Raw genomic sequence first — 13968 nt, forward strand, 5'->3', positions numbered from 1 at the left:
GCTCTGAGAGAGGAAATGACTTGCCTGAGGTCACACAGTGAGAGAAGGACCAGCTGGCACTCAAACCCACTCTGGGGCCAGTGGGCCAGGATTCTACTGATTCTCAAGTTTTCTCACTTATTACTCAGAACAGCATGTGGCCACCTCTTTTTTCAAGTAAATACTTATTGTGGTATAATAGAGATATAAGAAAGGGCACCAAAATGTGTGGTTAATGAATTTTCACAACAGAACATACCCATGTCATCAACATCCAGCTCAAGAAATAGAACAGGTTAAATTTATATTATGTGAATTTCACCTCAATTTAAAAAAAAAAAACCCACCATGATCAGCTACCAGAAGCCTCCGTTGTGCTTCCCCACCTCCCCAGTCTCTAGCCCTTCCAAAGGAAACCAATATCCTGAATTGTTAAACAGAGTTTTGCCTGCTTTGGAACTTCGTATAAATGGAACCACACAGCGTTTACTCTTCATTGTTTGGGTTTTTTTGCTCAACATTGTGATTCATCTGAGTTCAATCCTTCTTATTGATACATAATATCCCACTGTGTAAAGAGACCACAATTTATTCATTCTACAGTACATGCACACTTGGGTTGTTTTCCGTTTGGCGCTATCATGAATCGCGCTGGTGGGCATGTCTATTGGGTGTACACCTAGCAGTGGAACTGCTGGGTCAGAGGAGAAGGGTGTGGTCAGTGTTCATAGGTCACAACAGTTTTCCAGCTTGGATGAATCAGTCTACACTCTCACCAGCAGTGGATGAGAGTTCCAGCATTTAGTCAGCATGTGCCCATTTTGCAGAGGAGGCCACTGAGGCTCAGAGAGGGGCATGTGCTGCCTCCTGGTCAGTGAGAGATTCTGAGTCCTGCTCTGTCACCTCCTCTCCTCTTGCATCCTGCCCTCACTGTGCCCTCCCAGCTTGGCTGTGGGGTGGGGTGGGACAGACAGGGTCACGTGGAGTTGCGTTCAGCGGGAGGAAGCCAGGCAGGGTGCAGACGGCTGCTGATTCTGGGGCTGGTCAGGAAATCAAGGTAAGAGAGGGAGTGCATATGGCCCCCAAGGGGGTTCCCTGGGGGCAGAGCTGAGAGTAGGGAGGGGGCCAAGATGAAGACAACATGTGGGCAGACACTGGGCAGAATTGTCACCCTATCATCCCCCAGGAGAATCTCTGCCATGGACCCACCTTCGCCGAGCCTGGCCTCCCAGACCCAGCCAGCAGCCCCATCGCCGCTAACCTCCTACCACTGGCACTCAGGAGGTTGTGGGGAGAAGGGGGCTGGAGGGTTCCGCTGGGGCCGCCTTGCAGGATGGGGGAGGGCGCTGAGCCACCAGGAGCCCACAGTCAGCAGCCAGCCGGCCCCTCGCTCGCTGTTTCGTCGTGTCCTCTCTGCGCCCCACAAGGAGTCGGGCTCGAGCCGCCTCCGAATATCCAAGACCCTCTGGGGAAGGCATAAGAGCCCACCGCTGGAGTCAGAACTAGAGCCAGAGACCTCAGGTACGTGGCTCCCCCACCCAGGCTGGGAGGCCCAGAAGCTTGGGTTTTGTCTGCCTCCGGAGCATCAGCCTTACAGACACAGGAAGTTGTGGGGAGTGCAAAAGCCCGACAGGAAGTGGCTGGGGCCCGGCTGGCTGCCCTCTTCTCTCTCTCCCCCTTACCCAGGGCCTGGGCATGGTGGGAGTGGCTAGGGACCTGTGAGCTGGGGGTCCAGCCCTGGGAAGGGACAGGGAATAGACTGATGGTAGCACGGTCCAGATGCCAAATGGCTCTTGGCCCCAGTAGGTCTCTCCTCACATTCAATGGCCCAGGCTTATTCTCTCCTGCCTGGATACCCATCTCTGCTGCCTCCTGCTCTCCTGCCCTCCAGCCTCCATGTCTTAGTTTCTTCACTTCCTTGAGCCTCAGCTTCCCCGTAAGTTAAATGGGAATCATGATTCCTACCTTGAAGGATATATTATTTCATTCGTTCATTCATTCATTCAAACAGAGGTCTGTGAGCATTTACTACGTTCTAGGCCTGCCCTGATTTAGACCCTGAGGACACAGCAGTGAACAAAACAGACGAAACTGCCTGCCCTGTGGAGCTCATAGTGTAGTGGGCGTGACAGACAGCAAACAAACAAGAAAATGACAGATGGGGCTAAGTGTCACAGAGAGGGATCTAGAAGAGTAAAGGATATCATGAGGACTGGAGCTCACGAATGTAACGCTGGTCTAGGACTCAGCACATTTTATGTGATCCGTTAGCAAGTGGGGGTCATCATTTATTCCCCCCGGTGGTAAAACAATGGGACAGACAGGTAACCTGGGCGGCCTGATCCAGCCCTCCTATCCCGGAAGCTCATCTGCTTCTCATCATTCCTATTCCCACTTTGCAGAGGCATCCCTTCAGCCCCCTCCACGGTGTCAGGTATTGCCCACGCCATAGGATCCAGTGAGAGCTCTCTAACAAGCAGACCTGCTCCTCCCCTACTCAAACACCTCCCATGGCTCCTCATACCTCCAGGATGGCTCCTCCCCTACTCAAACACCTCCCATGGCTCCTCATACCTCCAGGATAAAACCCCAGCTCTTCTAACTGACACCCAAAGCCCCGCACTAATCTCTTCCTGAACCTTCCCCTCCAGCCTCCAAGCCCTCCAAGCCCTTCTCACCCCTCCCTTTATTTCCCTGGGCCAGGCCATGTGCCACCTCCCAGGCTTTGCTCAAGCCATTCATGCCACAATCTCCTCCATCTTTGTCAAAACCCAATCTGTTATTCAGGACCCATTGCAGGGGACTTCCCTGGTGGTCCAGTGGTTAAGACTCCACGCTTCCACTGCAGGGGGCTCAGGTTCTATCCCTAGTTGGGGAACTAAGATCCCACATGCCACGCAGCATGGCCAAAAAATTAGAGAAAAAAAAAAAAAAGACCCATTGTAAACTTACTCTCTCTGGGAGGCCTTCCTACTGCACCTCTCCCAACCCTGCCCTTCTTCTGTTCCTTTCTCAAACTTTGAACACTTTTCCCTTTAGACTTGTTATTTATGTAAGGAACCAAGGCTGCTGTCCTGTTTTTTAACCTCTTGGACCTGCCCACTGTCTTGCTTAAGAGAAGAATGCTTGTATGTACACGACCCTTGAGTATGGGCTCTGTTAGTGCCAGCCAGGCCCTGGAACAAAGGCTTAGTTTCCTTGAAGGAAACTATGAAAAGGAAAGAAGGAAAATTAGCAAGTAACGTTATTTCCATTTTCAGTGCATTTCTCGCAGTGAGATCAGACCACCACAAGGCGGAACCCTCTCGGAAGATCTGTTGCGACCTTTATCTTTGATCTTTATTTATCATGCATTTAAAATGAGATGCAGAAGCATTTAACATACTATGTAAATATGGACCTCTTAAAATTAAAATTTCATTGGAAATGCTTTCAATTCAGCAACATCTTAGCTATTTGTTAGTTCTTTTGTGTTGTCTTATCAAAGTTTAATGGATACAGTTCCATAGTTGTTGATGCGTTTGTGTGTATGTTCGATTTGTGTAAAGATGGTACTAAGTCAATTAAAAAAGAGAGAGAGAGAAGAATGCTTGTATCCGAAGCCCAGCTCAGTGACTCACAAGCTGTGTGACCCTGGGCAAGTCACTCAATTTCTATGTGTTTTCAGTTTCCTCCTTGGTAAAATGGGTGTTATAATAGCCCATCGAATGGCTTTTGGAGGATTAAATGAGAGGTGTGTGAAGCAGTAAACACAGTACGCAGGGCACATAGTCGGTGGGGCTGTGTCCACCACCCATCACCACCCATGGTTAGTGGGGACAAGGCCCGGAGAGGGGTGGAGGCTTGTCCAACACCTGACATGGCTGCTGGGTGGGTTGGGAAGAGGGGGCACTTAGGAGGGAACCCTTGATGAGCCTTGGTGAGTGGAGAGGTTGTTCTGAGGGAGAAGAAAGGACTCCCACGTCCCCAGCACCTCCTCCTCTACCCAGAGCCTGAGCCGGAGCTGGAGCCCCCTGCCCCACAGATCCCAGAGGCCCCCCCACCCGACGTGCCCATCTGGAACATCGGGGCCTTCACCCTATTTGATGGGAGGCTGGTGCTGCTTGGGGGTGAGGAGGAGGTAAGAGGGGACACCTGGGCAAGGGGAGGGAAGGAGAGGAAGGAAGAGAGACAGAACAGTGGTAACGGCGGGGGATGAGGGGGCATAACAGAAAGGCGTCTGCCTCTCCCTCTGTCTGTCTGCCTGCCTCTCCTTTCTGACCACCCACCCTTTTGGGGGGACAGCGTCCTTGCAGGCCCCGGGTGGGGAGTGCTAGTTCCGAGGGCAGCATCCAGGTGGCCTTGGGGAACCTCAGGGATCCAGGTAAGCTTGAGAGATGGGGGCTGGGGATTTGGAGCCTCTCAAGGTGGGGCAGAATCCACGATGATCCCACCCCCCAACCTTCCACCCCTGACCACCCACAGATAGGATCTCTGGAAAGACCGAGCCAGAGGCCGCTGGCCCCAACGAGGTCCACAACATTCGGGTAAGTGGCGGGGTGGAGGGGAGAGCAAAGACTTTCCGACCTTCAGAGGTGAAAGGGGGACTCTTCCTGGGTGATCTTAGGCAGGTCACTGACCCTCTCAGGATCATAGTGTCCATATCTGTCAAATGGAGCCAGAAAGAGAAGCTCCTTCTTGGGGCTGTTTATGAAAAGTCCGTAGAGAATGTAGGAAAGCATATGATTGGTGCTTTAGAAATGGGAGCTGTTGATTGCCTTTAATATTCCTGCTAATATAGCCTGAGGTTGTGATCCCTCGAGACCAACAGATCTTCCAGGACACCCTGGGGGGAAGGGAGCTGAGGAGGGAACACAGGGTTCTGCCCAGCTGACATCCCCCTCCCCACAGGGGCTGCTCAAGCGGCTAAAAGAGAAGAAAAAGGCCAAATTGGAGCTAGGAGCCAATGCTTCCCAGGATGGGTAAGGGTCTCTGAGGAGCTGGAGGGGCTGGGATCCAACATTGCCCCTCCCCCTCCTCCTGCCTATAATTCTGACTTTCACCAAATATCCCCTGTGGCCCTCTGTGTCCTGCCCCATGTTGGGCAATGCTGGGGCCACTGAAAGACCCTTAGCATTGAGCCAGCCCTCTGTTGAATGGTGGGGGCAGAGTCTGACACAATAACTCTAAAACTGCAGCTGAGTCAACACCTTGGTCTGGGAGTGTCAGGGAAGGGACACTTGAGCTGAGATCTGAAGGATAGATGGAAGTTAACTAGACCGAATTGGTCAGGAAAAGCATTCCAGGCAGAGGGAACAGCAAGTGCAAAGGCCAAGAGGACGGATGAAGTGACAAAAACAAGGCCAGTGTGACTGGAGTTCAGACAGCGAATTAAGTGTCAAAAGGAGGATTCAAGTCCAATTTAGGTTCAAGTCCCTCCTGGCTTCCACCCTTCAGGCTGTAAGGGGTAGTTGGGGTGGGGGAGGGGTAGTGGGTAGGAATGACAGCTTGTTCATGTGCGCCTTCACCAGACCCCCCAGTGCTCTGGGCTCTCGGGAATCGCTGGCCAAGCTTTCAGAACTGGACCTGGGCGCCGAGCGGGACGTGCGGGTCTGGCCACTGCACCCCAGCCTCCTGGAGGAGCCCCACTGCTTCCAGGTACGTGCAGGCAACTCTCCGCCTCGCCTGACCCTTTGACTCCACCCTTGGTCTCAACCGCAAGCTGGATGCCCCTCCTCAACAGGTAACGTGGGCGGGCGGGAGCCGCTGCTTCTCCTGTCGCTCGGCTGCTGAGAGAGACCGCTGGATAGAGGACATCCGTCGCCACTTCCAGCCTAGTCAGGTCGGTAGTGCGCAAGGTCGAACCTGGAGACCCCTCCCACAGCCCGGCCCCCGCCCCTTCCACCCACCCCAAATCCCACTCGCCCCAAAACCTTGCCCCTTGGACACACCTGCCCCCCTACACTTTTGCAGCCACTCCGAGATCCTACCCGCCACTTGCATCTATTACCAGCCCCTTGCACAGCTCGGACTGTATTCAATCCGAGCCCTATTTGCACCCCAGGCAGTCTCCAAGTCCCCACGCCAAGGCTACTCCTCCATGCCCTAGAGCCCTGATCTCTCCGGGAGAGCCCAGAAAAGCTAGAGGGTTTCCGCATAGCCATCTTGGGCACCCCCGTGGCCTCACTGTCTTCCCCCAGGGGCCCAGCGACCCCCTGGGAGCACGGGCCCCGTTCTTCACCTCTGGTGCCCGATGTGGAGCACAGACGCCACGCCCCCGCCCCTACTCCGGTCCGCAGGACAACATTGAGCGGGAAGAGACGTGGCTGAGCGTGTGGGTGCACGAAGTGAAGGGGCTGCCCCGGGCGGCGGCGGGGGCGCCGGGAGTGCGCGCGGAGCTGTGGCTGGACGGCGCACTGCTGGCTCGCACAACTCCGAGGGCTGGCCCGGGCCAGCTCTTCTGGGCGGAACGCTTCCACTTTGAGGCGCTGCCGCCCGCGCGTCGCCTGTCGTTGCGGCTACGCGGAGCGGGCCCGGGGGACGCGGTGCTGGGCCGCGTGGCCTTGGCGCTGGAAGAGTTAGGCGTCCCCCGCGCGCCCGCCGCGGGCCTGGAGCGCTGGTTCCCGCTTCTCGGGGCGCCAGCGGGCGCGGCGCTGCGGGCACGAATCCGGGCGCGGCGCCTGCGCGTGCTGCCCTCTGAACGCTACAAGGAGCTGGCTGAGTACCTCACTTTCCACTACGCGCGCCTCTGCGGGGCGCTCGAGCTCGCGCTGTCCGCTCAGGCCAAGGAAGAGCTGGCGGCTGCCATGGTGCGCGTGCTGCGGGCCACCGGCCGGGCTCAGGTGCGGCGCTGCGACGGGACGAACCCGGGTGACCAGGGGCTGACCGATCGCGCGCTCCAGGGGGGAGTTGGTGGGGACAATACCAGAGTGGCACTTTCGAGGGGCTGGGCAGCTTGAGGGGCGTGATCTGAGCTGAGCCTCTGCACTGCGAGGCCCAAGTTTGCGCTTGGAGGGGTGGAGGTTCCGGCCTGTTAAGAGCCCCAGCAGCGAGGGCTGGGCCGGGGCAGCAGCTATGAGGAGTGGGCCTGTGCCCCAGGGGTGAGGGACCCGCCAAGGGCAGGGATTCCCCCAGACTCAGTCTGCGCCCAACGCATCGTAACCCCACTATGCCCAGGCACTGGTGACAGACCTGGGCACCGCGGAGCTGGCACGCAGTGGAGGCCGTGAGGCTCTTCTGTTCCGGGAAAACACATTGGCCACCAAGGCCATCGATGAGTACATGAAGCTGGTAGCACAGGATTACCTCCAAAAGACACTGGGTAAGCAGAGTGGGGCAGGGGTCAGAGGCCTAGCTGAGCTGGCTAGGACACCCCAGGGGAGATCTGAGGATCCTTGAGTAACTTGGATTCTGGTAGTGGGTGGTGCCCTGGGGATGCTCAGATCCTAGAAGGAATCAGGGGTTCCCCAAGATTTTAGGTGCCTCCAGAGTAATTTGGAGATAGAATTGGAGGCTGGGTGCTGTGGGTTGTGGTGGTCACGGGCTGGCCCCTCTCTGGCTGTGCTGGACTGCAGGACAGGTCGTGCGGCGTCTCTGTGCCTCCACTGAGGACTGTGAGGTGAACCCCAGCAAGTGCCCGGCCTCAGAGCTGCCCCAGCACCAGATCAGACTGCGAAACAGCTGCAAGGAGGTCTTTGAGAGCATCATCCACTCTTACGAGTGAGAATCAGGGCCCCAGAACCCGGGCCTAACCCTGCCTTTTAGCCACTGTGCTAACCCTGACTCCCAATTAGGGTTTCCAGATAAAATACAGGATGCCCAGTTAAATGTGATACCATATTTGGGACATGCTTACACTAAAAAAAGTGTTCATTTTTAAAATCTGAAATTCAGGTTTAACTGTTTATCCTAAAGTTTTATTTGCTAAATTTGGCAACCCATTCCCAATATCATGCTACCTAACCCCAAGTAACCTGGGACCAAATTCTTTGTCTTCTAAACTACAGGTGACCCCATACCCTAATTCCATGCTACCTGACCCCAATTAACATAGGATCTCACTCCTATGACCTCTGATTCCAGTAATGGCATACCCCCAATTCCATGATCCCTGACCTTAAGTAACACTGTGTCCCAAATCCCATGTAACTGGGATTCCTAGGATTCTAATTCCTTGACCTCTGACCCTAGGTTAACCTGTATGCCTAATCCCATGCCATCTAGGATATCAATCTCATGATTTCTGAACCTAGGTGACCCTGTAACCCCAATCCCATCCTATTTCATATCATGTCTGGCACCCCAATTTCATGTCCAGTCATAGCTACATCCCAAGCTCCTGGCCTCCATCCTCATGTGAACCTGTACCCCCAAATCTAAGATTCCTGACTCCAGAAGTCACCACGATAACTACACCACAAACAAACCCTGACCCTAAATGGACCTATAACCCCAAGCATCATTATCCCCAATGTCTTCAATCCTGACCCAGAATGCCGGTGTCTCCTGACACCTGACCGTAGCACTTTGATCATCCATGAACTTTATGCCCATATCCTCCCACTCTGACCATTGTCTTTTCTGCCCCAGCTGGTTCCCAGCAGAGCTGGGCACTGTGTTCTCAGGCTGGCGAGAAGCATGCAAGGTACGTGGCTCTGAGGCACTGGGGTACCGACTAGTGTGTGCCTCTCTCTTCCTGCGGCTCCTGTGTCCTGCCATTCTTTCACCCAGCCTCTTTGGCCTAGCGCCAGAGCACCCGGCACCTGGCCCAGCCCGCACCCTCACGCTGATCGCCAAGGTCATCCAGAACCTCGCCAACCATGCTCCGTAAGTCCTGGGAGGCTGGGAGGCCATGCTGGGGCCGTGGGGGTAGCAGATGCCTGACCTGACCCACCCAGTTGGGCCTTGATCTAGGTTTGGTGAGAAGGAGGCCTACATGAGCTTCATGAATAGCTTCCTGGAGGATCATGGACCTGCCATGCAACGCTTCCTGGACCAGGTGGCCATGGTGGATGTGCACACAGCACCCAGTGGTTACCAGGGCAGCAGTGACCTGGCCCTCCAGCTGGCAGTCCTGCATGCCCAGCTTTGTACCATCTTTGCTGAACTTGACCAGGTGTGGCCTGAGCCCAAAGCCCGGAATATGAGGTAGGGAGGCAAGAGAGTAGGGAGCCTCTGGTCCTGGAGAGCTTGCTCAGCGTCCTCCCTGCATTGCTTTACCAGGCAACCCGTGACAGCCTGGAACCACTGCCCACCATCCTGAGTGCCATCGAGGAGGGCCGGCCTGTACCTGTGTCTGTGCCGATGCGTCTTGCACCACCTCCGGCCCAGGTCCATTCCAGGTAACCTACCTGCCTCAAGTCTGATCCAGTTCTGATGGGTAGGAGCAGGGGAAGGGCCAAAGGCATCACAGGGTCACACTGTGGTCAGAGATGAAGACAGGATCATGTCAGGGGTCAGAGACAACAGGGTCATGTTGGGGTCAGTGTCAGAAGCAGTGTAGGATGGAGGTCAGAGGCTGGAGACAGGATCATCTCAGGGGTCAGGGAGAGGCTCACAGTACAGTCAGAGGGTGGGCACAGGGTCAGATTGGAATCTGAGGTGGGGATTAAGCATTGCAGAGATCAGGGAGAGGTCACATCTGGGGTCAGAGAGAAAGTGACATTGTGGTCAGCAATGAGGGGCAGGTTTCAGTGAGAGGTTGTGGATAGGGTCAAATCAGGGGTCAGAGTGGGTCAGATGGATGTTGAGACACATCATCAAGGGTCAGGGACAGGTTCATATTGCAAACAGGTCGGGCCCAGGGTCAGATGGGGTCAAGGGTTATGGGCAGAGTCATTTTGGAGGTCAGAAGTCAGGGACTATGTTCTTTCAGGAGGCTGAGACAGGGTGAGTTTAAGGTCAGAGGTTGGGAGCAAGACGGAGTCAGATTGGGAAGGAAGAGGGTACAGTTGTGAGCAGAGGCCAAGCTCAGGCAAACTGGAAGCAGAGGTTACAGAGAGGCTCAAGCCAAGGGTAACACTGTGTCAGAGTTCAGGGACAAGGCTAGAAAGAAATCAGAGGTTAGATTGACGTTGTGTCAAAGGTCATAGAAGGGAGAGTATTGTCAGAAGTCCAGGACAGGATCAGAAGTCAAAGTGTGATCCCTTCAGCAATAGGGTCACATAGAAGTAAAAGATCAGGGGCGGGGTTATTTCTGGTCAGAGGTAGAGATGCAGTCCGCTCAGGAACCGGTGGAGCGTCTGAGCTCCCCCATCCCACCCCCAGCATCTCTGCAGGAGAGAAGCCTGGCTTTCTGGCCCCCCGAGACCTCCCCAAGCATACCCCTCTCATCTCCAAGAGCCAGTCCCTGCGCAGCGTTCACGGCGCAGGTAGTTGGGCCCGGCCACGGCCGGACGAGGAGCAGCCCCCGCGGCTGCCTCGGCCGGTGCAGCGCACGCAGAGCGTCCCGGCTGGCCGCCCCGCTCGCCACCGCCCGTCTGCAGGGCCGCGGCCGCGACCCAAAGGCTCCCTACGCACGGGACCCGTGCCCCGCGGCCGGCCCTGGACCGGAACCTCAGCATCGCTGCCTCGGAAGCCGTCGGTTCCCTGGCAGCGCCAGCTGGACCAGCCACGGGACAGAGACCAAACGCTGGGCACCCACCGACCCATGGGCAAGGTGAGGTACAGCCCAGGTCCGCCCGCACACAGAGTGGGGAGACAGGATTGGAAAAAGACTGGAAGATGGGCAGGTCTCGGTTCAAATACCGAGCTTGCTGTGCTGTGTGACCCAGGCATAACCCAACCCTCTCTGAGCCTCAGTTTCCTCTTCTGTACAATTAGGGCATCGTTCCCCAATAGGCAGGGCGGTGAGGAGGCAGAGCACTGGGTACAGGGAGGTCAGGGTCCTTGGGGAGAAGGGGCGGGACGATGGCTCAGGTTACAGCTGCTCCCTCCCCACAGATGACGGAGCTGCAGTGCGAGGTGGCCGCCCTGCGCCAGGATCAGAAGGCGCTGTCCGGCCTCGTGGAGTCACTCGGCACCCACATCCGGGCCTTGAGCGAGCAGCAGGAGCAGCTTCGGAGCCAGCTTCAGAACCTGGCTACCAGGCTCCGAGAAGGGTAAGCCCCGCCCTCCCCACTAGCTCCGCCCCCAGGTGGGCTTTCTATTAAAGAGATCGGCTCAGGCCCCGCCTCCCAGTCAGTCCCACCCAAATCATGCCTGTCAGGCCACGCCCCCTCTGCAAGACCCGCCCCAACACACCTAAGACCCGCCTCTTGAGCTCCACCAGCCCCAAGTCCCTGGGAGGGCCTCTCGTCCAGTCCCTCAGTCAGCTTCTCCCACACAGATTGGGACAGACCCACTATCTCTTAGTCTGGGCATTCCCCCATCCCTCTCATGACCCAGCTCAGGACTAGCCAAGACCCGCCTCCAACGGTTGGTTGGTTTGTCCTTTCATCCCATTACGGTCCAGGCTCTAATTCAGCAGCCCCTTCTTCAGACTGATCTAGGCCCCACCCCCCAGCCTGGATAAACCCCGCCTCCATTCCAAGCTTCGCCCCCGAGCCCCTGACTCTCCTACCAAGAGCTGGAGGGATGTTCCTCAGCCTCTGACTCTTTCCCTTTGCCCCTGATCCCCACAGGACCGCAAAGTTGGATCCAGAGCGCGATCCTCCAACCAATGAGGACCACAGGCTGAAGAGTCTGGTGAGACCCCTGCCCGAGCCCTGGGCCATATCTGGGCTGGGTAAGGGAACAAGAGTTGAGTGCAACCCTCCCCCGGCTCTGAGTCCACTGCCGCTGCCTCCCCAGGAGTGCCGCCTGGCCGAGATAGAGAGTACTCAGGCCCAGCTGAGGGAGACCATTCAGAGCCTGCAGCTTCTTCCCAGGACATCGGGGTCCCAGAGCCAGCCCCTGCCCCTCAAAGCACCCTGCATCAACGGAGACACCACTTGAGCTGCCCACTCGGCCCTACGTGTTCTGGGAGCAGAGAGAAAGCGGTCTTAGGGACCTTTCCAACCCCTGCCTCAAACCCACGTGGCCTGCAGTAAGGAGTGGAGCTGTAGGTGCCAACCAGTCTGGCACTATCAGGTTGCCCAGTAAAATCTTGATTTCAGTAAAAAATTGATGGGTTTTTTTTTGCGCCTAAGTGTTGCCAATCAGAAAGCAACCCCCCCCCCCATTCAGCTCTCCCAAACTCTCCCCTAATTGGAGGTCTCAGGGGAGGCAGGTGATATAGGGAGAGTCTCACCAGCTGTGTGACCTTAGGCCCTCACTCTCTCAGAGCCTTGATTTCCTCATTTGTAAAATGGATCTAAAGTCCCTTACACAGTAGAAGACCCATAGTTTAAAGTATTCAGTAAAAGATATTTGTCATTGTTAGGGGCAGCACTTGCTTCTCAGTGAAGCCCAGATCCCACCTCTACTAATTCCCAGATCCCAGACGAGAGCATCTCCCTAGGACCCCAAATCCCACACCAGCTCCCTCATGCAGTGAGGGCGTGGGTCTGGGAGGCAAATGAAGGAAGGGGTGGGTAGGTGTGGAGATGGTTAAGCTCTGCGAGTGGTCACTGGGAAAATGAGTGGGCATTTGAATAATGGGTGGGTGGATGGGTGAGGGATAGGGTGGGTAGGACAAAAGGCAGATGAATAGGTTAGCATTTGCTGGATGTTTGCCCTGGTAGGTGATTAGTTGAGTACGTGGTTAGCTGGGATGGGTATGTCTGCCTAGAAAAGGTCTGGATGGTAATAGGAAATAAACATTTGAAATAATTAAGTGGTTATATGTATTGCATGTACACTTGTTGAGGTCTCCTGAGACTCTTGAGCTGAGCAGTGGGGAAACAATAATATACTAGATAGACAGACTCCTGTTCTCACGGAACTTACCCTCTACTGGAGAAGACAAACAAACAAACATGCAGTTGATGGTTGGGTGAATGGGTGACTGGGTGACTGGGTGAAAGGATTATGTGTAGAGATGGGTGGATGCTTGCTTGGTTGTTTGGATAAGTAGGTATTTACTTGGGTAGTGGATGGATGAGTATGTAGATGGGAGGTTAATGGTTGGTTTGAGTGGGTATTTGGATGGAGGGATGGATGGATTGACAGGTGGTTGGAGGAGTGGGTGGATAGGTGGTTGGTTAGTTGACTGGATGTGTAGATGAGTGGTTGATCCACTGAATGTGTGGATGAATGGGTGGGGAGATGGATGGGTGGTTGGACATGTGGATGGGTGGTGGGTGGGCGAAGCAGCAGTCCTATTATGTGCGCATTATAGGGTAGTCCTAGTGACTGTGAACCTGGGGGTTGGGTGGAGAAGGGGGTCTTACACTGGGGACCTAGGGCAGCTCTAGGGGCATGGAGGTACTGAAGTTCACTGTGCATAATGAGGAAGGAGGGAATGAGCTTGTGGTTGGAACGTAGCTGATTGGGAGCAGGGGACTGAAGGCTAAGGATTCGCCATGTGGAGTCCTCAATAATGACCTATGAATGACCCACGGGGGAACTTCCCTGCCCCCTCCCCACTCTTCTGGTGCTATTAGCAGTCCTAGCATTGGAAGAACCAGTGGGGTGATGAAGAGCCATTGAGGGCAGGAGGACAAGAATGTTGTCATGGTAACAGAGCCTCTCCCTGGACTCTCAGGCCGCGCGGGCCCTTTAAGGGCCACCCGACTGGCCACTCCCAACATGGCGGCGCGGCTGCTAGCTGCCCCCCCACCGAGGTGGAGCAGGCGGGTGTGGGGGGAGGGAGTGCCCCGGACCTCCCCATCATGGCGACGCGGCGGGGCTGTCGCGCTGAGGTCACGGCGGCGCGCCGGGGGGGCGGGGCGGCGGGGGGAGCGATTTAAAGGGACAATGTCCCCCGAGCGGTGGAGGCGGCGGCGGCTGCGGAGGCCGCGACACCGGCACCGGGAGCGGCGAGGACCGTAGCGGCAGCGACGGCCGCACCAAAGAAGGGAGCTCCGAGCCCCGGCGCCCAGCCGGCGGCGCCGCCTCCCCGGTGAGGCCCGGCCCGGCCTGGGGAGCCCG

At 56.1% G+C, this 13968-nt stretch overlaps 1 protein-coding gene across 2 annotated transcripts; it reads left to right on the plus strand.

The window, feature by feature from the left end:
• Nucleotides 1–1094: 1094 nt before the first annotated feature.
• RASAL3 (RAS protein activator like 3) lies at nt 1095–11892 on the plus strand (the record flags this gene model as incomplete). Of its 2 annotated transcripts, XM_082836642.1 has the most annotated exons (17): nt 1095–1500; nt 3969–4099; nt 4264–4342; nt 4444–4505; nt 4870–4940; nt 5490–5616; nt 5702–5800; nt 6258–6800; nt 7135–7279; nt 7533–7677; nt 8548–8784; nt 8872–9073; nt 9181–9299; nt 10225–10615; nt 10900–11057; nt 11580–11643; nt 11749–11892. In XM_082836642.1, the coding sequence occupies exons 1-17, from the start codon at nt 1110–1112 to the stop codon at nt 11890–11892; spliced, it is 3108 nt and encodes a 1035-aa protein (XP_082692768.1). In that variant the 5' UTR covers nt 1095–1109. The 2 variants fall into 2 exon arrangements, with proteins under 2 accessions (XP_082692768.1, XP_082692769.1); XM_082836643.1 differs by lacking the exons at nt 8548–8784; nt 8872–9073; nt 9181–9299; ... (2 more) ...; nt 11580–11643; nt 11749–11892 and having other exon boundaries at nt 4870–4907; nt 7533–7681.
• Nucleotides 11893–13968: the final 2076 nt, after the last annotated feature.

This window comes from Leucopleurus acutus (assembly GCF_964270905.1).
Source record: "Leucopleurus acutus genome assembly, chromosome: 3".
NCBI classification, from domain to species: domain Eukaryota; kingdom Metazoa; phylum Chordata; class Mammalia; order Artiodactyla; family Delphinidae; genus Leucopleurus; species Leucopleurus acutus.